This window comes from Pisolithus orientalis, assembly GCF_024613125.1.
Source record: "Pisolithus orientalis strain OTSU chromosome Unknown F5J12scaffold_144, whole genome shotgun sequence".
Taxonomy (NCBI): domain Eukaryota; kingdom Fungi; phylum Basidiomycota; class Agaricomycetes; order Boletales; family Pisolithaceae; genus Pisolithus; species Pisolithus orientalis.
In genome coordinates this window covers 1-27,220 of record NW_026260925.1, presented here as the reverse complement: position 1 = coordinate 27,220, position 27,220 = coordinate 1, and the positions used below count along the sequence as shown (strand labels likewise).

Sequence of the window (27,220 nt, the reverse complement as noted above, 5' to 3'; positions counted from 1 at the left end):
CAGGTTTTATGTACCATTTCACAACATTGGCGAAGTACAAGCTACCTATGGTTTAGTCATCTGCCCACACCATATCCAGTACCAGACAAAATCTCATTTCCACAGTGATTGGAGTGTTTGGTGCAGATCTTTTACCTGTTACATTTCACTTCTCACAATCTCTCAATGCATTGAATGCATACTATGTCAACAGGTATATAGATCATCACTCATACATGATTTGTTGATTTGAATGAATACAATATCTGTCATGACATTCTGTGGACACTGAACAATTTATGGTGGTCTGTGGTAGCCTGTGTGTACTGAAGAAACTGTGGTGGTCAGCTGTGGTCTGTACAGAATGTGCACACTGGCTGACAGGTCTGACAGTGTGGACAGTCAGTTGACAGTCCATGCAGATGTCACAGTTGGGGTGATGAATTGCTGATGCAGGTTCAGTTCCCACCAATGGTGATGCTGCCACTGACAGCCTGCCCATACATAATTGTGTCCCATCAGTGATGTGCCATCAACCCCCTTACTGATGCCACTGCCATATTTCCCCACATGCTGTATATTGCCCCACACTGTTGTATGGTCATATCTGTCTTTACCTAACTAGTCTAGTAGTCACATAGCTCAACAACAAATGTTCATCCTTATTGATCACCATATGTAAGATAGCACAAAATTGATGTAGAATGACTAGCTAGGCTATTGTGAATGTTGACAACCACATGGAATGAAAATGAGCTTTGGTCAAGTCCAGGCCTACTCTGACCAACTCTGACATGAAACAAGGTCTGAGAGAGGTGTGGAAGCAAGTCTGACACAGTCAAACAGAACTCCAACTGGCAGAGGATCCACAGGAACAAAGTCTGCCAAGGCAGAAGCAGAGTGGAGTGAGGGTGTTGGGTTTAGCTCATGTGCTACCCCCTTGCATGATCTCAGCCCTCATATTTCAGAGGAAGAGACCAGATGGAAGATTGGAGATAACTCCAATAGACAGAAGATGGAGAGATACAGAGTATGAACTTAGGTGAGATTGGTACTGAAGAACAGTGGAGTACAGTACAGGCATTTATACTACTATGGAAGTACAGTAATTGGAATCAGAAATGACATACCGAGACTTGTAAATTTTCAAGTGAAAACTTCCTGGATGATGAATGAAGGGGAGACAGAGAACATATGATAGGTAACATAGAAAAAACCAAAAAGGAAACAGTCTAGGTGCTGAACAATGAGGTGCACATGCTGCAGAATACCTGACTGCATGCTGTCAAGGAGAAGCCCAAGGGCTGGACTGGCAAGGGTCACATGACCCACCAGAAAGCAGTCTGCATGGTCCAACAGAAGGTGGGTACCAAGTCTGACAGCAGTCAGGGTGGAGAAGACTCATGAATGACAAAGGCCAGTGTCACACACCAAAGGTGTTGTGGACATGGTTACAGCTGACTCTGCCTAACTTGTCAACAAGTTGTGTGCCATGCCATGCAGATGAAGACTAAGGCCCTCATGCATAGAAAGACTGCTGGACATGAGCAGTCATCCTTTGCACAAGAATGAGTCATCAGTGCTAAAGACAAAAGAGGAAGCAACTCAAGTGCCCATCAAAAGTTTTAGGCACTTGAGTATAGCATTCTGGTTTTTGTTGTATCTCCACCATTTCCAAAGATATCAACTCCATTCTCACACTTGCTTAAAGTGCTCAGCCATGTGATTCTGCCTTCCAAGTTTGGAAAGGATCCTTGCACCCTATGCATTTCTACAGCACTCCATCCATCAGACACTCATTTTGCTAAGTCAATCAGATATGACTGCCTCTTTGTTGATCATCTCATTTGTCTCTTTTGCCAGAGATAGTGGCTATGTATATCTGCCAGGTGTTCCCACCAGCTTCCATCCTGAAGCCCCCTGGTTCATTCCATCATCATCAGCCCCATCCCATCCCATGCAGCTTGGTCAGCATGTTCTCCTTGTCAGTATGACTTCCAGAAGGATGTTCTTTGGTTGCCTCAGGTCTGTCACTCAGTTACAAAGGTCTTATGTGGTTGTTTTGGTCTCCCCACTTGATGAAGCATATGGATCCTTCCTCCCTGCTCCCTGCAATGTCTTTGTTCCAATCTCATCCATCACTCTCCCCACATTGCAACAGCTGCAGTATAATCTACTGTTCTCCATCCTCCCTGATCACATCCATGATGAGTATGACATGCATCTTGCCTTGTTATTGCAAGACCCAGCAGAAGACATCCCCCCTTCTCCCTCTCCTCCATCAGAGCCCTGTTCATGAAGCTTTTATTAACTTTGCTGAGAGGACAAATGGGTGGGAGACCCAATTGCCTATGCTCCCATTGCCCCACTCACCCCCAATGCCCTAGCCCTTTGACACCTGACTCATGCCATCCTTTCCTGGAATTAATACTTCCCTATCTGGAAACACTGTCCATCTGTCATCCCATCTTTGGATCTAGTGATGTCTCTGCTGAGATCTAACATGCATTGCCACCCCCTATGTGATACCAGTGTGCTTACTCATGTTTTGACTCATACTGTGATGTTTTGACTGTCCTTGACTCATTTGTTGTCAATACTTACCAATCCTCTTTGCTTGCTTACTTTTCATTTCTTGCTTACTCATCATGATTACTCATTACTTACAGTCCTTATTCATTACTTACCAAGCATTTGTGCCTCATTTGTCATAAGCTGTACCCCCCCCCACAGTATATAAACCCCCTGTACTTAGCTACAAAAAGCAATAAGAAGAAGTCACTCAGTAATCAGTTGGTTCATCTCAGTCATAACTCATCATTGACAGTTGAGGCTCATTTGGAAGAGTCTATCTGTCATCATCCATATCCTTGGTAGTTGAGGCTCATTCAGAAGGGTCTATCTACCACCATTCATCTGAGGTGTCATCTGTGCTTAGTCAGAACATTTGATTAGTCATTGCTCCACTCTTGTGTAACTTGATGTCAACTTGCACCAGAACTCCTTTTGGCTGAATACCTTCACTCTATCCAACACCCCTTATCAAGTCCATATTCATTCATCTACTCCTGTGTAACTTGACTTCAACTTGTGCCAGGAGCATGTCTCATTGAAGATCCTTACTCTAGCCACATCCCCCTCACAATCATTACTCTTTCATCTTCTCTGGCATAACATGTCAATGACTTGTGCTAGGAGCACCTGCCATTGAAACTCCCCCCCACATTAGATTTTTCTGCCCTCCAGGTTCCATGGAGGTAAACCACCACTCACTCTTATTTGTCATTGGTGTTGGATTTGTTTGGTTTACACCAGCTTTCCACACTTTGACTCACACCAGGTGGAGTTGGTGCAGAGTGAGTAGAGACTCAGGATAAATGCATGGTTGTGACAGCTTTGAGCAAGCAGTGTAGGAATGCTTGATGGTGTGCATATGCAGTCAGCCCTTCCAGCTGATGTATGTGGTCCCATGGAGACTACAGCCCAAACTGGACACCACTACTTTGTAACCTTCATCAATGCTCGCTTGCACCACCTTGTGGTTAAACTCATAAAGACCAAGGACAAAGTCTTCCCCTCAGTGAAAGACTATCTTACTCAAGCTCAAGTCAAAACTGGTAGAAAAGCAAATTATTTTCAGAGTGACAGAGGTGGAGAGTATGGCTCAGATGAGTTCAAGGCCTACCTCAAGTCAAAAGGGGTCCACCATGAGAAGATGAATGCCTATACCCCACAGGAGAATGGCATCACAGAGCAGATGAACCACATGCTTGTTGAAAGTGCATGGGTGATGCTAAAAGATGCTGGACTGCCAAATAAATATTGGGGGGATGCTATCCAGTATGTGGCCTACCTAATTAACCAATCACTGACCTGTGCTATCTCTGAGGATATCATGCTGTACAAAGCCTTTACAGGGATTAAGCCATCACTGGCCCACATCTGAACCTTTGGCTGCACCACACATGTACATATACCCAAGGAAAAAAGGAAGAAGCTGGATGCAAAGTCTTTAGAATGCATTCATCTGGGCTTTGTGGAGAACAAGAAAGCATACCTATGCTTACACCAGCCCACAGGTTGTGTCTTTGAATCCCAGAGTGTAGTGTTTGATGAGGGAAGCATAGCAGTGGGCCTAGATCGCATCTGATAGAAGAAGATCCTGCAAGCACGGTTAGTAAACCAGCAGACATAAGAGGGAATGCCCAACAGGGCAATATGTCACACCTGGATACCATCAAGACTTTGGGCATGGAAGTCTGTACCCACATGGAGTCTGATGATGGAGATCTTGAGTCTAGTGAGGGAGAAAATGAAAATGTCATCTATGAGGTTGAAATTGAATCAAATGATGCACCCGTTCACTCAGGATCAATGGTAGATCATTCCTCACAGCGCTTGGAGGGTAACATGCCAGGAAATGGCCAAAGTTCTAAAAAGTACTTGAAATGGCCTCAGAACCATCAGTAAAGTGAGCTAGGATGATGCTGAAACCTACAATGCATAAAATGACACCCCCACAGCCCTATCAAACTCCAATTCTGCCTCGAGAGACCTGCAGGTCCACCAGAACATGAAAAGCACCACCTAGAGATGATGATTATCATTTTTTCGTCAATTGCTATGACAGGGCAACCTTACCTAGTCAATGGCTTGAAGCAATGGAGGGTTCAGGTGGAGAGAGTGAGGGTGGAAGCCCCATTGACAAAGTTGCTTGAGAGTGCATGTGGCAATAGTGAGGCTGAGGTGGCTGAGATGAATGAGGAAGTGGCTTACAAAGTGACCACAACACATGACAATGAACCTCACTCATTCAACAATGTAATGTGATGTGCTGATGCAGATCAGTGGTATGCTGCAATGATTGATGAATTACAGACCTTTAAGTCCATTGGACTGTATGAGGAGGTCACTCTGCCTCCCAGCCATAAGCTGATTGACTTGAAATGGGTCTACAAGATCAAGTGAGGGCTGACCAGTGAAATTGAGAGGTATAAGGCTCATCTGGTAGCCAAGGGTTTTACACAGGTACATGGGATTGACTACACTGAGATGTTTGTGCCTGTCACCAAGTTTGCAACCATCTGCATACTCCTGGCCCTTGCTGCTCAATATAATCTTGAAATTCATCAAATGGATGTTAAATTTGCAGTCCTAAATGGACTATTAGATGAAGAAATATATCTTTGTCCCCCTCCAGGCTTCCCTCCTGACAGCAACAAAGTCTGGCACCTACTACGAGCTCTCTATGGCCTTAAACAGGCCCCCAAGTCATGGTACTCTCATCTTCAAACCATTTTTGAATCCCTGGGTTTCACTTGAAGCCAGGCTGACCATAGCCTCTTCTTTAAAGTCAAGAATGGCATACTAATTATTGTTGCCATCTACATAGATGACAAGTTAATACTCTTGAAGTGTCATGCAACTATTGAGCATTTCAAGGCTCAGCTCTTGCAGGAGTACAAGATGAAAGATTTGGGTGAGGCACATTGGATCTTAGGAATGGAGATACTTTGCAACCATGATAAAGGTATCATACAGCTCTCCCAGAAGAGACATGTTGAGAGTGTTCTCAAGTGCTTCAGGATGAGTGAGGGGCAAGCTGGCACAACCCCCATTGAGCCTAACCTCAAGCTCAAAAAATTAGAAATTCCAGAGGCCAATATCAAGTCATACCAGGGTGCTCTTGGAGCCCTTATGTATGCAATGCTAGCAATGAGGCCTGACCTCGCCTTTACTGTAGGCATGTTAAGCCATCATGCTGCATGCCCTGGGCATGAACACACTACTGTGCTAAAGTGCATCTTTTGCTATCTGTGGCACACCTCCAAGGTCTGCCTTACCTATACGCAAGACTCAAACACACATGTGATTGGGTATGTAGATGCAGATCAGGCAGCTGATATCAATGACTGCTGCTCTGTTACTGGCTATACTTTTATCCTTTCAGGTGGAGCTGTTAGCTGGTCATCAAAAAAGCAATCATCTGTTGCTCTGTTGAGTACAGAAGCCAAGTACATGGCCACATGTGCTGCCACAAAGGAAGCTAACTGGATCTGTACCCTAGTCCTTGAACTCAAGACTGTGTCATCACATGAACCCACTCCCCTCTTCATTGACAATCAATCTGCTATCTCACTAGCTTGAAATGTGATGTTCCATGACTGCACAAAACATATTGTGATTCATCACCACTTCATACAAGAGAAAGTGGATTCTGGAGAAGCAGTTGTTGACTATGTGTCTACTAATGACCAAGTGGCTGATGTACTGACTAAGGGCTTATCTAGGGAGAAGCATGTTCATTTCTCTGAAGCCATGGGTATTATTTTCTTTTAATTCCTTCTTGACTATACTTGATGAAGGGGTGTGTTGGAGTTTATCACTTTTTACCTTAGTTGTGGTTCACTGAGCACAGCATTACATAATCCAAAAGCGGACACTTAGCAGTTTATTTTTCTTACTGCACCTCAGCTTCAACCAACTTGAAGTCTGAGGTGAGACTCATTCCATTCATTATATTGGAACACTTACTTACCTACCTACAGTATATTCCTTTCTATAGGTAGTTAATTATTAAAGCTTCAACCAACTTGAAGTCTGAGTATATTCCTTTCTACATCAGCAAATCATAAGTCTGCTTAACCGTGCTTGACCACTTAGCAGCACCTGTCAAGCACGTAAGTAGCATAAGCACGTTAAGCACCCACATTGCCAAGCATGCATGACTGCTAAGTAACTTGGCGAATGTTTAAGTGCGACTCAAGTAGATAAGCATCCCAAGCAGCTAAGTTACTATGGAATTTGAGCATACAATCAAGTACACTACAAGTACGAATCTGATAAAAGCGAAAATGCATGATGATCGATAAATCTGTTCATGTAGAAGGTGGTAAATGCATCGTAAGAATGATGCAGCTTTATGGTTCTGGGAATGGGGTGGGTGCCATACAAGGGGACAAGGTGTGCCGCATGATATATGGTGTCTACGTGTATGACAGCGGTGGCCGGGTGACAATTTGCAGTAAGGGCCAGGCGTATGATCCACATCCTCATATCCACATCTGGGTCATCCCTGACATGGTCAAACCACTGCACTACTGCGCATGGGTAACGCTTGCTTTGGGAAATGAAGGAAAAAAACCCAAGGATACGCACAACATCCAAACCGTGCATCCCCTTCAGCCCTGGATTAGTATTCACAAATGCACAGTCATACTGGGGTGGCCCATTCTGCCATGAATGACACGAGCGGATATACTCATGCCGCATGCCACCAATACCACTGATATCACTTGGTGCATAGAATAATGCAGCTGCAGAATTAACGATGGTGATTTTGTTGCCATAGATGGGGCGCTCAGATAGTGGGATGTCACAGAGATCATGGTAGTCTTCAGCGTTGGCTTGTTGAAGCAGGAACTCCTCCAGAATGGTAGGGAGACATGATAGACCAAGCTCGATTGCAAGATCTGTCACGGTTCTGGCCCACTTCATTTCTGAATGCAAGAGGTTGATTTTGTGAGCTGCTGCACTACTCAGGTTAATAAGGTACATACAGGTGGTGCGAGCGAGTTCAACATGTGCCTCTATGGATGTTGGGCAGTCCACAGCCTCACCATTGTCTTCGTTATGGGAACCGGAACCTAGGACCTGTGATGTACCACCGTTCTCTCTGCCATCTGTTTACTTCATGTGAATATGATGAAAATCAATATGATTGTCCAATGACCAACCTTGAGTCGAAAGGAGCTGCATAGTTGCCATGAGGCAGTTTCCCTCTAGCATCCCTCATTCGTTGAAATCCCTTCGAGAGGCTGCCAACTTATCTAAGCACTGATTGATAATGAGCATTTGGCCCAGTGGCTTGTTATGATTGGTCCACCGGTACGGGTCCTTCACAGCATTGATATGCTTTGATTCAGTGATTGATGTGCAAAGTCCGTTCAGTGCCCCAAATAAATGTATAAGATCAGGGTAGTGTTTCATTGCATGCTGGTGCGGTAAGGAAAAAGTTTGAATGGTACCTGATTGGCGAAATATTTCCCGGTACTTGTGAAAGCGGTCGATGGTATCTTGAACTGCAACCAAGGTTTCTTCAGTGAGGACATTGCGACAGACCAGGTATGTGAACTCCAACAAAGCACAAAATGTTCGCGCAATCTCCATTGGTACATGCCCCTCAATGGCAGGTAGACACACCTATGTATCGAATGTTAACGACAGACTGTATAAACAACCTGATCTAAAATTACCTTCATTAGTGCCTTTGAGTCATTACCAGTCCACTGTTTGAAATGACAGCCCTCGGGAAAGCAACAGAGCCCTGCGAAAGGTGCGACAGCCGTGATTCTAAGGTATCCTACATGAGGAAAGAAAGAAACGTAAATTAAAGCAGATGTACCTCCGGTCAATATCATCTAAGATCACATTCGCCTTTGTTGTGCCATGCATGGTCTTCAAATAGCTTTCAACCCACTCGACCAAATGATCCTTGAATGTCCCTTTGATGATCTGGTGTAGTATATCAGGGGTGATGAGTTGGTATATATCGGCACAGGGAAAACTGCTGGTGAACGGCTGAAATCAGTTTTCAGGACACAGGCACAGTGGAATCTAAGTGAAACAATACTTACAATTGTATCACCCACAATGCCATATGCATCCCATAAGGTCTTGAGATCAAACTCCTTGATCAGTGCTTCTGCATGTTTGCGACTCTGATAAAGTGCATCAGTATCAAGTTCCTGCCTCATCGCAAGACATCTGAGATTCTAGTTAGTTGATAGTAAGAGTTGGAAAGTAGAAAAACATACTTCGCACACCACCCTCGCACAATACATAATCGGTGATATAAGGGCCAAGTCCAAAAATTACGCGGCGATAGTGTCCATCACCGAACCACATAACAGTTGGTTTGGTCATCACAGGCTTGAGATTTCGAAGGATATATGTGAGTGATGAATGAAAGAGTTGGCAGCGGAATTGTTGGAACATGTCGGTGGACGCATGCTCTTTGTCGGCTACAAGTATATCTCTCATTAGCGCCATTACTTTCCTATGTATCTATCAGATGCACTTACTATGTGGGATTGCAAGGAAAGCGATGAGAGCGACACTATTGCGATGTGCATGATGAACTTTGTTGCTCATGTTACCTATTGAGAGGTAGAGGGGATAATAATCATTTTGACTGGTTGCAACTGACATGGTCGTCTTGTCACTGCCAAGGATGATTGGAACGAAGGTTGACCCGTGCATGGTTGAATCATGAGAAATTATGTCCTGTTATTTGCACGCCATTAGTACAGTGCTCAGAGACATAGAAGATAAAAGACGCACTGCTTGAGTCCACACCCAATCACCAGACATGAAATCCTCCCACTGTCTCTTGTCTGTCATGCTCTCATATTCCCGAAACGGCCGGTAATCCATGTCTCTCAAAAAATCAGGTTGGGAAAGCATATTGCAAATAACATCTTTAGGGTCCCAGAACCAAATATCGTACACAGCATTCATCCATGATGGGACATTATCAGTTGGTTGTTTGCCAGTATAGGATATGCAAAAATTCTCCCACTGTACATCACCAAGTATAGTGCGATCGAACGTCTTGTACATTTCAGTGCTATCTTTGAAGACGGGCTGGCTGCCAGTGCCGAGAAGTGTTGCATTCCAGAGATCTAGTAACTTGTTAATATTGGCTGCAGACATCTGGCTGTGGGTGAACAGGAAGTCAGCTAGCTCGAACTCCAGATGACTGGAGTATGGTGACCAATCGTTAGGTTGCTTTTCAGAAGGAGTTTGCAGGGATGACTGTCCAACTGGGAGGGGGTTTCCAGATGAATCACAAGGCTGCCCTGTCAAATAATACATCGGTAAATACTTAATTTTTCACCCATACTGCGTACCGGTGAGGTTTGGGTGATAGTTCCGATAATACTTGTCACCTTGTCCAACAAACTCTGCCAGAAGGGTTGGATTCGAAGGGCTTGTGGATGGGTCACTATAGTCGTCGTCGTCCAGTCAGAACTGGAATTGTTCCTCTTCAGGCGATGGTACCTGATCTGGCTGTTCTACCTGCACAGGGATGTTGATAGGCAGAAATACTGGGTGGTATATGTTGATGTGCTGGGTTAGGCCCAACTTGTTTCTGAACCATTGACAGCAGCCAGGTTTTGTGCAGGGAATCATATCTGAAAGAAAAATGATGAGTAATGGGAGTTACTGTGGGACAGCAAAGATTTGCCGACTGAACATAGAATCGAACTAAGCCAAAAGAGACAGCAGCGGGCATACCTTTTTTTCTTCTGTCTCTTTGTCTTCCACCTTCACACACAGCCAACGACCCTTTGCACTGCGAGATATGGACAACCAACCGGCCATGGAGTGCCCACAGGAGACACTTGCGAGTGGTTGCCTGAAGCACCAGGTGGCTAATGTGCATCCCGGTAGGATCATCCTTGACAGCCAACTGAGAAGACAGACGAGCACAGAGAAGGAAGCTAACAATGAATGCACCTGGGAAGCCCTTGCCAAAAAGGTTGCAGTGCTGAAGAGAGGTTATCAACAGATCGGCGAAATCGAGGATGAAATGGAGGTCAACCAAAGTGGTGTTGCCGCCGATGCTAAGCCCATCAAGCCATGTCCTCGTCCTCGTCCTCGTCCTCATGCTGTTGGCAGGCAAAGAAATGAGAGTGATGGTGGTATCTATCATGCTTAACCAAGAAAACATGAGGCTGATTTTTTTTGTAGGGATCAATGAGCCACTTACCCCCCTAGCTGATGTGGAAGACAATGCTGGACCTGTAGTGATGAAGGGGAAAGGGACAAAAGCAGCAAAGGCAAAATTGCTGCATGAAGCAATAATCTCCATGCGCAACAAAGTATCCCCGCCATCAACATGTGACAATAGCATCGGCGCTAGTACTGGTTTGATGTGTGTCTTACTTCTTAACATGTTCCTCCTAACTGAGGCAACTCTTTTCTTTGCAAATGTCCTAACGACTGCCAGCTCTGATGATAAACTGACTTTATCTAAGCGTGTCAAAAATTGGGTGAACATCGTCGACACAAGCTCTACACAATCTTCGAGTGCTAGTGCCAGTCCTCACACATCAGCTGCACCACCTCCGTCCACAAGTACCCTCGCTACAAGTACTACTGATGTCGAGTTCCATGTATTCAATCTCGGCTCTCCACTGCCAAATGATCCCCAATACAACTACGAGTTCGAATCCCAACTACCAGAAAACTTCGACTCGCTACCTGATCACAAAGATGGAGAAGCTAGCAGGCCAGTGAGACCTCTGGCTTTGGACGTCCCTGCTCTTCAAAATGTTATCGTTGAGTATCTTTCATGCTGAAATGGTTTTTACTCATGCAATGGTAGTCTCAGTGCGCTGCCACAATGGCTGAGGAGTATGAGGCCAATGATCCTGCCACCAGACTCGCCAACATCAAGAGGAAAGTAGCCAAGTTGGAATACATCTTGACCTCTGAGGTTGAGGGCGACGCCATCAATGATAACTGTGACAATCTAGACGATGCCATCTGTGTTTTGGGGCACAAGAATGCCACGGCCAAGGTATGTGCTGACCACCTTTCTCTGTGTTCCTTCATCTTTTATTTTCTTTCAGTTGCGTGTCATGGTTACAAAGGGCATGCCAAAGAAGATCAAGATACAAGCTTGCGACTCTATGTCCAGCTTATCAGCCACATCTACTAGCAAGAGATCTATCATAGCAAGCGATTCATCGAGTCAAGTGCAGACCATCCCTGCACAAGTGCGTTTCAACAATTCGGATCTCCCCTCAGATCTGCATAAAGATCAGAAGTGGAAGAGGGAAGTTATTCCGACGCTAATCCTATGGGCCGGAAACCAAGAGGATGCATTCAACATCGCCAAGCAAGATATTTGTGGGGCTCTACAGGAGATCATGCCAGTCATATACCCCATACTCAAGAACATGGCAGGTAGCATTCTTCCCAGCTCACCCATGGTTTCTGTCATAAGTCCATTTCATTCTGACTTCATCTGTAGCTGACCATGTTTGCCATAGGCGTCTCAACGCTTGTGTGATTGGAGGCATGGCTTTGCCTCTGCAGCTGTTGTGCAACTCATAGCTTTCTTCCTCAATCCTCAAGACCCATCACCCGCCAACACTGCAAAAGTATTACTCGATCATTTCACATTCTTATATGAAGACCTTGACACAACTGTTCCTGAGAAGGCCTTCTGCTCCATTTTTGTGCAACAGCTGCTGCTGAGCAGCCATTTGACCGCAACCAAAGGATACATTCAAGTCCCTGCTCTTGACACTTCGTCTTTGACAAAGCATGGTGTTGTTGGTGCTCTTGGACTTTGTGCTGCTGCGGTAACATTTATCAAGTCATTTTCATAGCTACAGTATTGATTAGTTTTTTAGCTCTCATGTGGCTTGAACCTCGTTAGATCTGGTGACATCGAGCTCAAGTCCCCCATCAATGTCAAAGATGGTATTGCCAAAGTGGCAACGAGGTTTGTGCGGACCCCTGTCAAATACAACATGGCTTCGGGCAAGGATAGCAAGACTGCGTGCGCATTTTCAGACCAGAATTGGGGAGCCCCAATGAGGAAGTTTACAGGGGCCGCCAAAAGAAGATCTATTGCTCAGCTTCAAGCCATTGTAGAGCTTGCCCTTGCTTCGCTTGCAATAGGGCAAGAACTCGACCCCGAGCTGTTGAGTGATGCAGGATCTGACGATGAGTATGCACTTATCTGTAGGTTTTCATTCCCTACTGCTTATACGATCCACTGAGTCCACAACAGGATCTCTAATACATCTTCCCAATTGCTATCACTAGTTTGTCTATGTTTTTCAATCCCTCGATCTTACTGCCGCATAATTTACTTCACCGCTACTTAGCATGTGCTTAGCAGATATTAATTGCACTTTGTTGCTGCTTATCTGCTTGACGGAACAGAACCAGCATTATTTCAAGTAAGAAACTAATAAGCTAAGCATGCATTAAGTAAAAAATAAGCAGTGCTAAGTAAGTATCCAGCAGAAGGATCTACTTATCCAAGCAGACAGCTGCTTGGCAGTTGGTATGATAAGCAAATGTTAAGTAGCTGTCAAGTAAGGATAAGTAAACTCGTGATTTGCTGATGTATAGACTTGACAATCCTTCAGCTTGTCATCCTACAAAAATGTGAACTGTGTACAGGTGATGGGACTGCATACATAAATGACATGCCTTTTCACAGTCACTTTACTGTGATGTCTGTTGGTCTGTTGGATTTGTCAACAGTCCATGCAGTTGTCACAGTCAGGGTGACAAATTGTTGATGACTGCCAAAAGAAGCATGCTACATGGGGGGGTGGCTTGCTGCAGGTTGATGGTGGCATGGGGTGGCATGGCAGCCAAAAGAGGATAGTGGTGTAATATGATGCATCACACTGGGCCTAACAGAGCTAGGTGATCTTGCATCACAGGTATGCTACAGTGGTAAGGTATGATACATCAGTAGGACAGGTAATGCTGCATCACCAAGTTGGGCTCTACCCAAGAGTGTGATAGGCTTACCTTCAGCGAATAGCAATTAGAAGTGCGCCATTGAAGAATGTGTATAAGCATTGCGAGCACCCGCAATGATTGAATTATTGGCCGAAATTTACAGAAATACGCTGCTAGTCAGCAGTATTGGCAATTGCCCAACTGGAACTAACGACTGAAGAACGGGACGCAACTGCTAACAAGATGCGGGAGACGAGGCTGGAAACCTATCTAACAAATACCACTCGCGCTATGTAAAAAGCGTGCATTCAATTATAAATTGACTCCTCGACAAGTTGCCCAGCCACATCAGGAGGTAGCGGTGTCTTGGTAATACACCTCTTGCAGACGCTGGTGGACGTAGTCCCCTGCAGCGACGGGTTCGTACTTGGGCGGTCTCTCAGGGGATACACAACTCGGCATGGGCTGGGTGAGGTGATTGATCTGGGTGCCGTAGTGACAAGCAAGGCCTACTTACTTCGATCTGGACGTGATAATCCGTGCCGAAGAACAGAGGAATGGAATATCGACGAACGCCGCTCCTGTTGATCGCTCTATGCACGGTCGACCTAAATACGTCGTCTACCAGGAGAGCGTGAGAGACAGGAATCAGTATGTATACCTGGATTGACACTCACTCGTCCATCGTGCAAGTTGGTCACCAATGCTAGTTGCAAGCAGTCAGATCATTCAGATGTCATTCAAGCTTCCACACACTTGATAACAAGCGTTCCGGGGATCGGTGGTGCCTTTACCCATTGCTTCTCGGAGTTCAGTAGTTCAAGAGCCTGAATATCGGGTTCTTGCCATAAGATGGTGAAACACTGCATGTCATTTCAGTTCGAGATTCTATATGCTTTGATGAGACCCCCAACCCTGAAACTATGAAGAGGTTTGTCAGGGCAGATTCAAGGGAATAGGTGGGATGCCTTACTCTGAGTGTGCACCGATTCCAACGATACCATCGCCTTCGGGACCAGTTTGAGGTGGGTAATGGATCAAACGCATGGATGCAGCAGAATTCCTGGTCTGAAAACCGTCAGCTAAGACAATTGGATACGTAGGCGCGACCGTGCCTTGTCATCAAAGTACGTTGCAGGGAGATCCAATGCAAGGGCAAATAAGTGGAACAGGACCCTTCCGATACCAACTGCTGCATGGCTTCACCACGGAACGGAATGAGGCACACTCGAACGGTATGTTAGAATGGAGCGTACTAATAATTGAGGCAGGCTTCACGGAACCCAGAGGGTTCCGAGGGCCATACATTCGCACCAGCCATGGCACCATCATTCGTTCGCTTTTCGTCGTTTTCCTTGGGCACCAATTCTTCCCAACCAAATATGAAGCCTTCATGTAGGTCGGCTCTGTTGGCTGGGTCGGCGTTGGAGCTGAACACGGGTTCGTATCCCCTGAAATTCTTATCTCTGTGGTAAAGCTTCTCCAGATGAGCCAAAGATCAAGTGATGTGAGGACGTAGGCTTACCTTCATCTTCGTCTCCAGTGGGAGAGAAAAGTAAGCTTCCATGGCCGAACAGACCTTGCCAATGGTCTCCTGGGGTATACCATGGTTGCTAACTGCGAGTCGCGCGTTGGGAAGTCATAGATATTAAGACAGGAGGGTCTGTGCTCACTGTAAAAGAACCCAACATTCATGCAAGCATCCCTGATCTGCCGAGCCAACGCAGCCCGTTCCTCAGGTGTCGACGCATGTCCTATATCGCTGTCCGATAAGAGAGCTTAGGTAGTGCTGGAGAACGTAGGAAACCACGCACATGATGGGTATGCTATCGAAGGCGCCACTCACAGAGGCCGCAGTTTCTGCCAGAGACATCTTAAGGCTCGCTCACGGGCGCAGCCTTACGATTCACCCTTGGTATAAGTACGCAACACTCATCTGATAAGAAACGAAATGAAACTTCATTATGGGCATGCGCGCTGATATGGAGCCACTCAGCCAACGAAATCTTCTCAGCGCTGACCAATATTCCCAGAAGGTTCATGGGCGTGATCAGGTAACCTGTACTGGTGCAACTCCCCAAGTCGAACGTTCGTTACGTAGTTAAGGTTGTGGAAGCGTCCTATAAAGCATTTCTGTATTTAGCATTCAGGAACAAAATTGAGAGCATATGGGTTAACTGTGTCTAAAACGACTCATTTTTCATCATACCTAGTCGCTCAAGGAGGCGTTTCGATGATAGGTCTCGTTCAGACGCGTCTGGACGTGGTCCCCTGCAGAGGTAGGTGCGTACTTGGGTGGTCTCTCAGGGGATATACAACTCGGCATGGGCTAGAAGAAGCGATTGATCTGTGTTCAGCAGCAAGAATCCAGACCAACATACCTTGACCTGAACATGGGGATTGATACCAATGAACAAGGCAATGGAATATCTGCAGACCTCAGACTTGTTGATCATTCTATGTATGGTTGACCTCAACACATCATCTTTCAGGGGGTATTTTAAAATGTAATCACTGTGCATGCTTCAAATGCAAGCTGAGCCCATGTACCTAGTTAGGCCATGTGACACAGCCAGCAGAGGCTGACAATTGGCCATGTGACACAGGCCAGCAGAGGTCAAGCCAACCTACAAGTTGTCACCATAATGTAGGGATCAGCTGTAATTATGTGGGCATGTATCATTCAGGATTGGCTACAATTGTATTGTCATGGGTGACAGATGAATCAGCTGCAATTACATTTTTAGGTGTCACATGGAGAGGCTTCAAATAGAATATCACCATGTGATAGGGACATATATAGCATAGCACAGGTTAGATGGGCATCCTGTGCATAGTCCAGCCAAACATGACTACATGGTATGTCCAGTCATACATACAGCAGCATAACAGGCTGCTGCATTTCACTGGATGCTGGTAGGATTATTGGAATACTGAAAGCCCTATTACTAGCAGCAACCATGACTGTAGCAGAGCACTGCCATGACTGGGATTCATGTGTATGGCACAGGATGACAAGTAGTGATCCAGGGATATGTGTGCTGTTGTGGTATTGGAGAGTCTACCAGGCTATACCTGGGAGGACTCACCACAATGGCAGATTTAGGCAATGCAAGTATGCTGGTAAAGTAACAGTCAGTTGCTGGCATAGGGGAGCAGTCACCAGCATGGAGTGGCAAATGCTAGGTTGGAGTGAAGTAACTGGCAGGAAGTGGCAATCTCTGAATTGGAGTAGAAGTGAATGGCATTTGGGGGCCTTTGCCCAGCAGCCACTGGTATGGGGAGATGAAGAAGTCTGTGGGGTTGCAGAGGGAAACCCAGAGAGGAATCTGTAGGGAACCTCAGTAGTCTGTCAAGCCACTGAGGGACTAGGTAAATTTTACTAGTGTATGTGTGCACTCTAACAGCTTATGTAAGTGACATGATCACATGCCTAAGTCCAAGTAAGGACAGGGGTTGTTTCACTCCAACAGGAGAAAGAAGGGCTGTTATACAGTGGAGTGGCCCAACATCATGTGGCACCCAATGGGAATTGGGTGGCCAAGGGTTTGGTACTATGTGGTTCAAGTGAGGGAAGTGCCATGCAGTACTGGAATGTGGTAAAAGATTGTAGGGGAGCCCAAAGAGCTCAATATGCTATGGTGTTACACTAAGCCATGCTGCAGAAGTGTACAGCAGTAGGTAAGAGGAAGTGGGAACCAAAGAAGCATTCAGGACCAGGGGGGCATGCATTGTATGGTGAATGGTGGAGCTTGGCATGCAGAACTACTGCTGTATACAGGGGTGTTTGAAGGTGCTTCATGCTGCAGCACCTCATTTTAGCAGTGCAAGTCTAGGGTCTTCCAGAAGGTGTGGCAGAATGTGGCAGTCTAGAGGTAGTATGCCAGAGCATTCTCAAGCATGGAATAAAGCTCACCATTGTCAATAATGCCTTGGTAACATATCTTGCCAGGCTTTGCATTGGGTTACACAATGGTATTTGATGCTATGGGATTCTCATGTTGTCACTGTCTGTGCCACAAATGTACTAGTATCACCATACTGCAAGGATATGTCTGGATTGCACTGGGTCAGCAATACAGGCAGGATTATATGGGTGGATTTGCATCTGTTCAGGTCACTAGACTATACCCATGTGCAGGCATTCTGGGGGACTGGATTCACATTGACTGGCATTATTTAAAGGAAAGGCAGGAATGCTCATTCAAAGGTACAGGGATAGCCAAACAGGGGTATGGTATAATAGACAAAAAGGAAATGTTAATCAACATCCATCCATGTAGCAACACCTTCATCATCAGTATCATCCTCATTTGCATCATTGGCAGCTGTCCCCAAAGACAAATATATTGGCATCTGGCCAGTCACCCTGACACCAACAGATGGTCCTGCAATAAGGCTGTTAACAGCCAGAGAAAGCAACTCACCTGGGAGATTGTGGAGGATATCAGGATTGATGGCAACCTCCTGAACCATTGTGGTAGGTGCAAGGTCAAGCATTCTGGCACCATTATCAGGAATGACTGCCAGTGTAGGGAGTTGTATACTCCCTGAGGCTGGAACACAAATCTGTCACTAAATTCTGCAAGCCTCTGTGACAAACCCATTTTGGGATTTTTCCCACTTGTGACCTTGTGTTTCCTCCCAACCCCTGTTGCCTTCAGAATTTCTCCCAACCTTCAGCATGTTGCCCAGTTATCAATAAAGCTGATCCAGAAATTCTGCATTCACCCAGAGTCATCTGGAATTCAGTAGCTGCACCACTGCCCAACCATGTCACCACTCATTCATGCCAGTTGCCTCTAAAAAACTCCAGTTATCTCTATTTCCCTAAATTCCACAAGCTGGACCTCATGCCAGTGCACTCTGCCCTCCTGTGCTTCCCCCTCTCACTTGTACACATACCCTAGTTCTGTTGGAAGATACCCCTTACTGTTGACCTGTTTTTTCTCTCATCTACTACTTGCCAGACTATTTCATGTGCATCTGTAATTTGCTGACATCTGTCATCCTTTCCTGTATTTTCCAGATTTTTAGCTTTTCTGCCCCACCTTACTCTGACTCATACCTACTTCCCTTGTACTATATAATTCTGTCATAATGTTGGAAATAAACCACCCACCTTTAGAGTTGCTATCTGTGTGTGTTCCACAAGTTTGAGAGTTCTCAGAGTCTAAGTGCATATATTGAGTCTACAGCATCTACAGTGTCTCCAGTGGTCTTCATGTCTCTTGTGTCTCCCAATCCTGCACTCCTTACCCTGTATCCCTCTCACCTTGAATACACTCTTCTCATTGCAAATTGGCTTCTTGGAATTTCATATACCCATCTCACTGTTCCTTGCATGCCCACATCCCTCCAGGATTAAATTCTGTAACCCTTGCATGTATTACCCCACCCCTTCTAGGGTAATCCTTGACTTCTCCTTCCATGCAGCACCCCTCAGGTCAATCCTAGGGAATTCTCCCTTCAGCTTTCCTCTAGTTGCACACTTCCCAGAAGTTGTGTCCCACACTGGATGAGTACTAAGCAACATCCCAATGGTGCCAGGGCAGGATGGGCCAGTGTGAGTCAAAGTGTGGAAAGCTGGTGTAAGCCAAACAAATCCAACACCAAAGACAAATAAGAGTGAGTGGTGGTTTACCTTCATGGAACCTGGAGGGCAGAAAAATCTAATGTGGGGGGGAGTTTCAATGGCAGGTGCTCCTAGTGCAAGTCATTGACAAGTTATGCAGGAGAAGATGAAAGAGTAATGATTGTGAGGGGGATGCTGGCTAGAGTAAGGATCTTCAATGAGACATGCTCCTGGCACAAGTTGACATTGAGTTACACAGGAGTAGATGAATGAATATGGACTTGATAGGGGGTGCTGGATAGAGCAAAGGTATTCAGCTGAAAGGAGTTCTGGTGCAAGTTGATGTTGAGTTATGCAAGAGTGGAGCAATGACTAATCAAATGCGCTGACTAAGCACAGGTGATACCTCAGATGAATGGTGGTAGAAAGACCCTTCCAAATGAGCCTCAACTGTCAATGATGAGTTATGACTGAGATGGACTGAACTTGTTATGCCTGAGCTGAGTGACTTTGTCAAATGGACTAGTCACAAGTGGTGCAAGAGGGAGTCTATGGGCCAAACTTGTCATAGCCCCTATGGCTCAGTTACTGCGAAGGTCTGACAAAGTTCACTTCCACTGGTGAGTTCTTCTGAGATCACAATGGGGAAGGGAACAAGGATGAAAGCAGAGGGATGAAGCTGAGTTGCAAGCTATCAAAAAACTGATACAAAGTATGGTATGGCTGTATAAATAACTCAGGACAAGAGTACTGTACAAGTCACACCAAGGTGACAGTAAGTATCCACAGCAGTAAACAATGAAATAAGAAAGAGTCATATGGTGTCATATGGTAAGGGCAGTACAGGGAAAAAGGGCCATACCAGCTGTGCGATCAATGTGCAGCAAGGGGCCTGACACCAGAGCAAGAAGCAAATGATCAGAGCAATAAATATGAGTCAGAGGCAAAGTATGAAATTGACCATTCATCAGAGATGGGGGTGGATCACTGGATCACCTACAGGTGTGCAGCATTAAAGGGTATTGGAAATACCATGACCACTGGAGATCTGAGCTGTCCTTTGAGCATAGACATGCCCAAGATGACAACAGTTATTAGGGACATGATGAGGCATGTGACACACATGACCATGAGAAGTCAAAAAAGGAAAGACCCCTGACACAGGCATAACAGAACTGATTACTGAGTACAGGGGGGTTTATATACTGTGGGGGGAGTGCAGCTTATGACAAATGAGGCACAAATGCTTGGTAAGTAATGAATAAGGACTGTAAGCAATGAGTAATCATGATGAGTAAGCAAGAAATGAAAAGTAAGCAAGCAAAGAGGATTGGTAAGTATTGACAACAAATGAGTCAAGGACAGTCAAAACATCACAGTATGAGTCAAAACATGAGTAAGCACACTGGTATCACATAGGGGGTGGCAATGCATGTTAGATCTCAGCAGAGACATCACTAGATCCAAAGATGGGATGACAGATGGACAGTGTTTCCAGATAGGGAAGTATTAATTCCAGGAAAGGATGGCATGAGTCAGGTGTCAAAGGGCTAGGGCATTGGGGGTGAGTGGGGCAATGGGAGCATAGGCAATTGGGTCTCCCACCCATTTGTCCTCTCAGCAAAGTTAATAAAAGCTTCATGAACAGGGCTCTGATGGAGGAGAGGGAGAAGGGGGGATGTCTTCTGCTGGGTCTTGCAATAACAAGGCAAGATGCATGTCATACTCATCATGGATGTGATCAGGGAGGATGGAGAACAGTAGATTATACTGCAGCTGTTGCAATGTGGGGAGAGTGATGGATGAGATTGGAACAAAGACATTGCAGGGAGCAGGGAGGAAGGATCCATATGCTTCATCAAGTGGGGAGACCAAAACAACCACATAAGACCTTTGTAACTGAGTGACAGACCTGAGGCAACCAAAGAACATCCTTCTGGAAGTCATACTGACAAGGAGAACATGCTGACCAAGCTGCATGGGATGGGATGGGGCTGATGATGATGGAATGAACCAGGGGGCTTCAGGATGGAAGCTGGTGGGAACACCTGGCAGATATACATAGCCACTATCTCTGGCAAAAGAGACAAATGAGATGATCAACAAAGAGGCAGTCATATCTGATTGACTTAGCAAAATGAGTGTCTGATGGATGGAGTGCTGTAGAAATGCATAGGGTGCAAGGATCCTTTCCAAACTTGGAAGGCAGAATCACATGGCTGAGCACTTTAAGCAAGTGTGAGAATGGAGTTGATATCTTTGGAAATGGTGGAGATATGATGAAAACCAGAATGCCATACTTGAGTGCTAAAACGCTTTGATGGGCACTTGAGTTGCTTCCTCTTTTCTCTTTAGCACTGATGACTGCTCATGTCCAGCAGTCTTTCTATGCATGAGGGCTTTAGTCTTCATCTGCATGGCATGGTGCACAACTCATTGACAAGTTAGGCAGAGTCAGCTGTAACCATGTCCACAACACCTTTGGTGTGTGACACTGGAGGGATCAAGTCCTGCATGTTGCAATGGGAGAAGGCACTGGCACATGGCCTCAACAACATCACAGAGTGTCTCCAACTCTGTCTGGGTATTGGCAAGGATCTGCTGTGTATTGGCCAACTTGTGGCAGGTATTGAGAAGATCCTGGGCCATGTCTAGCTGCTGCTGCTGCAATGCCACCATTTCCTCTTCCATGCAATCAAAAGGGGTGGCATTGGGTGTTGCCAGGTGGGCAGGGGTAGCAGGATGGCTGGTAGATGTTGCTGGCCCTCATGACACAGGACTTGATGTCTGCTGACCTGACTGCCACCATGATGGGGTCACAATGACCACTCCATCAAAAACTATGTTAGGATCTTATAAGAATATCGGAATGGGACATATAAAAGACATACTTTGCCAGCAAGAGCTTGTGGTTGCTGCAGGGGTTGTCTTGGGAGTTGCAGGAGTCATGCTTCAAGTGGGTGCCCACTGTTTCCTTGTCTGCTGGGGGGCTGCAGCAGGTTCTCTGGCTTTGGCAATGGATGGCCCCACAATAGGGCTGGAAGGATGGTGTCAGCTTTGGGGATGGAATGGTGCTGGTGTTTGATGAGGTTCAGAAGGTGCTTCTGGGATGGTGGTGGGATGACTGGGAGGGGGGTGCCTTGACTGGGAGCATGTGGCCATGACTTCTGCAAAGATGCTGCACTGATACTTCATACAGCTGCATTGCCAGCATGCTGACCCCAGTTCCACCACACATGGGAAGTTCTTCTCTTTGCATCTAGCACATCAGTCTTCTTTGGCAACAACAGGGTAGTTGGCAGTGGGAGTGGCAAGATGGGCCACAGAGCAACCACAAATAGCTCAAGAAACAGATGCTGCACCTTCATCAGCATCACTTTCAGTGGCAGGCTTTGCATGCTTCCTGGGCCACTGACTCTTTGGGCAAGCAGTGGGGGGAGGAAGGCAGCTTCTTGTTCTGCCACAGGGCTCTTCAGAGGTGTCAGTGGGCTCACTGATTGGCCTACTTAGCTGAATGGGCTCTGATGGGACCTCTTGACCCTTTCCCTTGTCCATTGGCTGCCCCACCTGATACCATGGGTGATTGACAACATTGGTGTCCCCTGCATCCCTAATTTGGTCAAAGTCTGGCCATTGTTTCAATTCTGTGAGCATGGCCAGATCTTTCATCCACTTTGCTGCAGCAATGAGATGGGTGGGAATGGTAGATTTGGAGGGGAGTTCTTCCACCAATGGGTGAACATGGCCCTACATTGGTGTGAGTTGGATGGATAAATTATTTGGCATAGCACATACCAGTTGTTCCCAGATCACATTCATTGCCTTTTGCCAGTACTGCCTGTTTCTATTGGATTCTAGCCCAGAAAGCTCCTCCAAAACAATGTCAGCAGCATATGTGACAATTTTGCATGGTAGGGGTGATGGGGGGAATGGTGGTGGTGGCCTGTGAAGATTGAGCTTGTTCAGACATTGTGTCAGTGAGGAGTATGAAAAGCTAGATGGGCAAAGTAGGTGTTAAAGGAGAATGGTGTTAACAGTGCATGCTGCTTTTTTTTATGTTGCTAAACCATTGTGCCAGCATTGCAAGTATTGCTGGCACCCAAACAAGACCAAATAATCCATGCAGGCTTTGCTACATTGCATTCACTCAAATATCCCACACAGTTCATCCACTCATCAGAATTAGCAGTGACCCCAATCATGGATCAAAAATCAGTCAGGTGGAGACCAGGAAGTCTGGACACCTGCAGTAAGTGGTCATTAATTGGTTGGATGTAAGGCTAACTGTTCCTAATTATTTTGCCATGCAAGAAGCATCAGGGGCTGCCAAATGTAGATGATGTTCATATGGCAGTAGATGAACCTGAATACCTGCCATTTGGAGCAGCAGCTGCCACCGGCACATGGCCTGAACAGCTAGCCTTGTCATCATCCTCATCACAGGCTTTTGCCAGCCCATGCCAATGCCTGCCACTAAGAGTGGTTGCACCTTTGTGGGACTCCCCACCATTATCACCTTCTTCCCAACAGCCCAGTACCAATCATAGAGGGGATGATCCTGTAGCAGCTCATTCCATCCCCTCCTTAACTGCCATCACCCCCAGCTGGGATTCCCCAACATCTTTGCCAGCACACACAGCTCACTCACCAATGCCAGTATCATTTGTGGCATCCCCTCCACACACAACTACTCAACCCCCCACTAAGGATCATCCTAACATGGATGAGGAACCTGATGCAGAACTGACTGCCAACAGTAACCCCATGGCCTCTGGATTGGGGCACAGAGCTTGGCTGTCAGTGGAGACAGATGCTGCTGCTCATGAGTGTTCCACCTTTCATTGTGACCACATTTTCAATTTTGTTAGGTCACTTTGCAGCACTTCAGCAGTTCACAGATGATTTGGGGATACAAGGTATTCATGAGGAAGGACTGATAACAACATGTGTTTTTGCAATATCATTCTCACATATGTTAATAATTGAATAGTGACCAAGGCAAGGTGGCTAGCAATTCTGCTCTCAGGACCAGCCTCAGAACACCCAGCACTGCTGAATACTGCTACTGATGGGCCTATTGTTGCCACATACAATCACTACAGCAATATCTTGGTCAAATCAAGCATAAGGTTTTGGCTTTTGCTTGCAAGGGGAGAGCAGGTCATGCAGACACAGCAATATATAGAAGATTTGATGACAAAGGATTGGGATGGTGAGGATGAAGTGGAGATTGATGAGGACTTATTGTAATTCCTACTGTGAATTGTTGCATAAATTGTAAAGTATGCTACTATTGTCAACAGCATTTCTTCAAGGGACTAGGCAATAGCTGGGGATGCTGTAAGAGCTAATTGCCTGTTGACCTCATCAGCAACTCCCATCTTGCCTTCAGCTGTGTAGGGACCCTCCAACTATTCTTTGGCACCTGCTCATTTTGTGCTGCATGGAGGGTGTCAGCTGAATCATGGTCAGCACTTCCACCACAGGAGCTGTGGCAACTGTTTCACTGCCTGCCATTTGGGGCTTGGCACTTGGGCTCTCCACTGCAATGTCTGAAACATGTCCCCTGTCATTCAACACAGTTGCAGATATTGAAAACCCACCTTGTTGTGACCCCCCAGCACCCATAGAATTTCACCATTGACTGCACACCATATGGAATTTGCTGTGTGGTGGTGAAATCATAGCTGGGGCCTTCAGCAGACATGGGTTAAGTGTGTATAACATGACTATCAAGTGAGGGCTGGCAGCTTACCACTCTCCCAGCAGCTGTTATTTCCATCTGCTGCCAATATGGCAATTGGGTGTTGTCTTGCTGGCAATTCAACTGACATATCAGCATCTAGTGCCAAAGCCCTTGTACTCTTATTGCTATTGGGCACCAGGGATGGTTGGGAGCTACTGGCCAGAGGGGCACCTTTGGTATTTGAGCTGACCACTGTAACACCCATTACATTATTGTGTTGATAATGTAGTTAGTACAACTGCTTGCTTACCAGTTTGTTAGCCATGATCACATCCCAAACCCAGTCAATTGGCCAGCTGTTTTCTGTCCCCCTGCTGGGTCTGGGATGTCTTTGGCACCCTGTTCCACATCCAATGGCACCCAACCAACATTGCATCTCCAACTGGCATGAATGCAAATATATTGTTGGGATGCTGCATCTTCTGCTCCTGCCACCACTCCAAGATTGCTGTCAACTCATCCTGTGTTAGTCAAGTTGGTTCTTTGAATGGAATGTCTGGGGAGGGAACTTGGGTGCAATGTAAATGTTCATGTTGGTTGTTTATTGCAACTCCATGGCACAGTTGCCTCTGAATTGCTGCATGCCTTCCCTGCTATGATGTCAATGAACAGAAGTCCTCCTGTGGTTACACCTATGGTAGTGCAATGTGGACAAATGTCTGCATGATATCTTTCAACCTTGGCACCCACATGTCCAATATGTTGGGAATGTATGGTGTACCATCCTTGCTGAGTGGCAGGTTAACTTTGTCCTTTGCCAGTTTCTTTCACTGCTGCAGCTGTGGAGCAGCATCATTGTCTGCTGAGTCTCATCTGTGCCACCACTCCCAAATGCTGTCCATGCATACTTGACAAATTTGTCCCTGCAGTCCTCCAAGCCTGAAATAACTTGCCATGACCCAATTCATCATTGAAATCATGGCTAGACAGGTTGGTCAGTATCTGGCAGTATTCAGATGACCCAGGAACAAATTCCTTATGCTCCAACTATGACCTCTATTGACATCTTCCCATGCCACCATCACTACCACCCTTGCCTCACACTGCTTCCACATTTCCTTAGCAAACTCCTCAGCATATTGTTGGCCTTTCTTTTCTGCAGTTCTGAGTCCCAGTAAGTAAAAAGGCAGCAGTCAGAAATGGCAATGGCACCTACTCTGATTGAACATCCCATGGTGGCTGCTGCTCAGTCCATTCTGTGGCCAGATCCTCAGCTCCTGTATCTCCTCAGCAGTCAGGGACTTCATGATGGTGTCAATGGCCTTCTGATATGACTTGATCATTTCTGCTGATCCCTGCTTGATCCCTGCTTCCTCCAACACTCTTTTGATGGCTTTCTTGTGATGGTGCATGACCACCTTCCTCAGTGTTCAACTGCCACCATATTTGACCAAAGCCCATTGACTACAGCTCCAACTGTGGTTGTACAACCAAGTCTGAATCACCTGGCAATGGTGAGGACATGTTGGGTAATCAAAGGATGCTGTGGCACACCTTCTTCCAAACCCATTCATGGGTTTTCAGTGTTACATTAGCATCAAGGTTTTTTGTCCTGTTTCTGATGGTTAACAACATGGAACTCCTCTTGTCTTGGTTGGCATTTTTCCATGAATCTAACTCAGCCTCGAGTATATTGACTTTGGCTGGCTGAAGACTGGTCCCCTTTTGTTGTGGGGTGGGATCTGTGTCATTGGACAAAGAGTTGATCTCATATTCACTGGAAGTCACTGAGGTTGGAGGTGTGGTGAACAAATTTCCTTTGGACAGCTAGGTACAAAGTCCTTTGAAGAGAATAGCCTTTGCTGGCATTCTCCCATCTCAATGAAGGTTGCATTCCAGTGCCTAGTCCATTCTTGCATGTGGTGTGATCAGGCAGTTGCCCAACATGGCTAAGGTTGTGAGTCAATCAGGAGGTTTCCATCTCTGAGCCATGTGCAGAGGCAGTGCCATGCCCACTTCCCAGATCCAAGAGGTTTGGTAATCAATCAATGTGCATTGCAGTACTGTGGAAACTATAGGCACTAGGCTAATGGTGTAGGCAAAGGCAGTCACCAAGTTCACATTGATTTGATTGATATGAAGGCCAGGTGCAGGATGCCAGTGACAAATTCATGTGCTGGATCCTAAGACACCATCACCATGGTCTGTGTTCAGACTGTGCTGGCACATGTTGGCTGCATGTATTTTTTGAGATCAAAACCTTGTTGCTTTGTAACATTCATCATGGGGAAGTCAAAGATTGCACCAGTGTGACCCACTATGAGAGTGACCCAGGTGACCTAGCAAAGAGTGAACACCACCAGGGGATACAGGGATAAGATGGTAAAAGTAGCACCCCAAAAGTGGGTGCCAGGCCATGCAACTCAGCCTCCTACTTGGTCTGGCTCTGTGATCATGGAACACTCAGACTGTCTGTTGGA

The 27,220-nt window shown here is 46.0% G+C and overlaps 5 protein-coding genes across 5 annotated transcripts; 2 read left to right on the top strand and 3 right to left on the bottom strand.

Annotated features, from left to right (window-relative positions):
- Positions 1-6,804: 6,804 nt before the first annotated feature.
- F5J12DRAFT_907985 (uncharacterized protein) lies at positions 6,805-10,173 on the bottom strand (the record flags this gene model as incomplete). Its single annotated transcript, XM_051748989.1, has 12 exons — positions 6,805-7,404; positions 7,459-7,505; positions 7,539-7,654; positions 7,805-8,181; positions 8,235-8,331; positions 8,384-8,559; positions 8,616-8,745; positions 8,816-9,002; positions 9,063-9,264; positions 9,322-9,839; positions 9,891-9,985; positions 10,013-10,173. The coding sequence occupies 12 exons, from the start codon at positions 10,171-10,173 to the stop codon at positions 6,805-6,807; spliced, it is 2,706 nt and encodes a 901-aa protein (XP_051594146.1).
- Positions 10,174-10,345: 172 nt separating this feature from the next.
- On the top strand, positions 10,346-12,779 carry F5J12DRAFT_787729 (uncharacterized protein; the record flags this gene model as incomplete). Its single annotated transcript, XM_051743695.1, has 6 exons — positions 10,346-10,685; positions 10,735-11,279; positions 11,372-11,566; positions 11,619-11,981; positions 12,042-12,356; positions 12,408-12,779. The coding sequence occupies 6 exons, from the start codon at positions 10,346-10,348 to the stop codon at positions 12,777-12,779; spliced, it is 2,130 nt and encodes a 709-aa protein (XP_051594145.1).
- Positions 12,780-22,245: 9,466 nt separating this feature from the next.
- Positions 22,246-23,135, bottom strand: F5J12DRAFT_899499 (uncharacterized protein; the record flags this gene model as incomplete). The annotated part of the gene is made up of 4 exons (XM_051748174.1): positions 22,246-22,511; positions 22,561-22,801; positions 22,850-23,048; positions 23,122-23,135. 4 exons carry the CDS (start codon positions 23,133-23,135, stop codon positions 22,246-22,248), a joined length of 720 nt encoding a protein of 239 aa, XP_051594144.1.
- Positions 23,136-23,254: 119 nt separating this feature from the next.
- On the top strand, positions 23,255-24,304 carry F5J12DRAFT_787725 (uncharacterized protein; the record flags this gene model as incomplete). The annotated part of the gene is made up of 4 exons (XM_051743694.1): positions 23,255-23,303; positions 23,409-23,810; positions 23,923-23,970; positions 24,045-24,304. 4 exons carry the CDS (start codon positions 23,255-23,257, stop codon positions 24,302-24,304), a joined length of 759 nt encoding a protein of 252 aa, XP_051594143.1.
- Positions 24,305-25,084: 780 nt separating this feature from the next.
- F5J12DRAFT_787724 (uncharacterized protein) lies at positions 25,085-26,152 on the bottom strand (the record flags this gene model as incomplete). The annotated part of the gene is made up of 4 exons (XM_051743693.1): positions 25,085-25,261; positions 25,522-25,679; positions 25,795-25,896; positions 25,957-26,152. The coding sequence occupies 4 exons, from the start codon at positions 26,150-26,152 to the stop codon at positions 25,085-25,087; spliced, it is 633 nt and encodes a 210-aa protein (XP_051594142.1).
- Between the last annotated feature and the right edge of the window lie 1,068 nt (positions 26,153-27,220).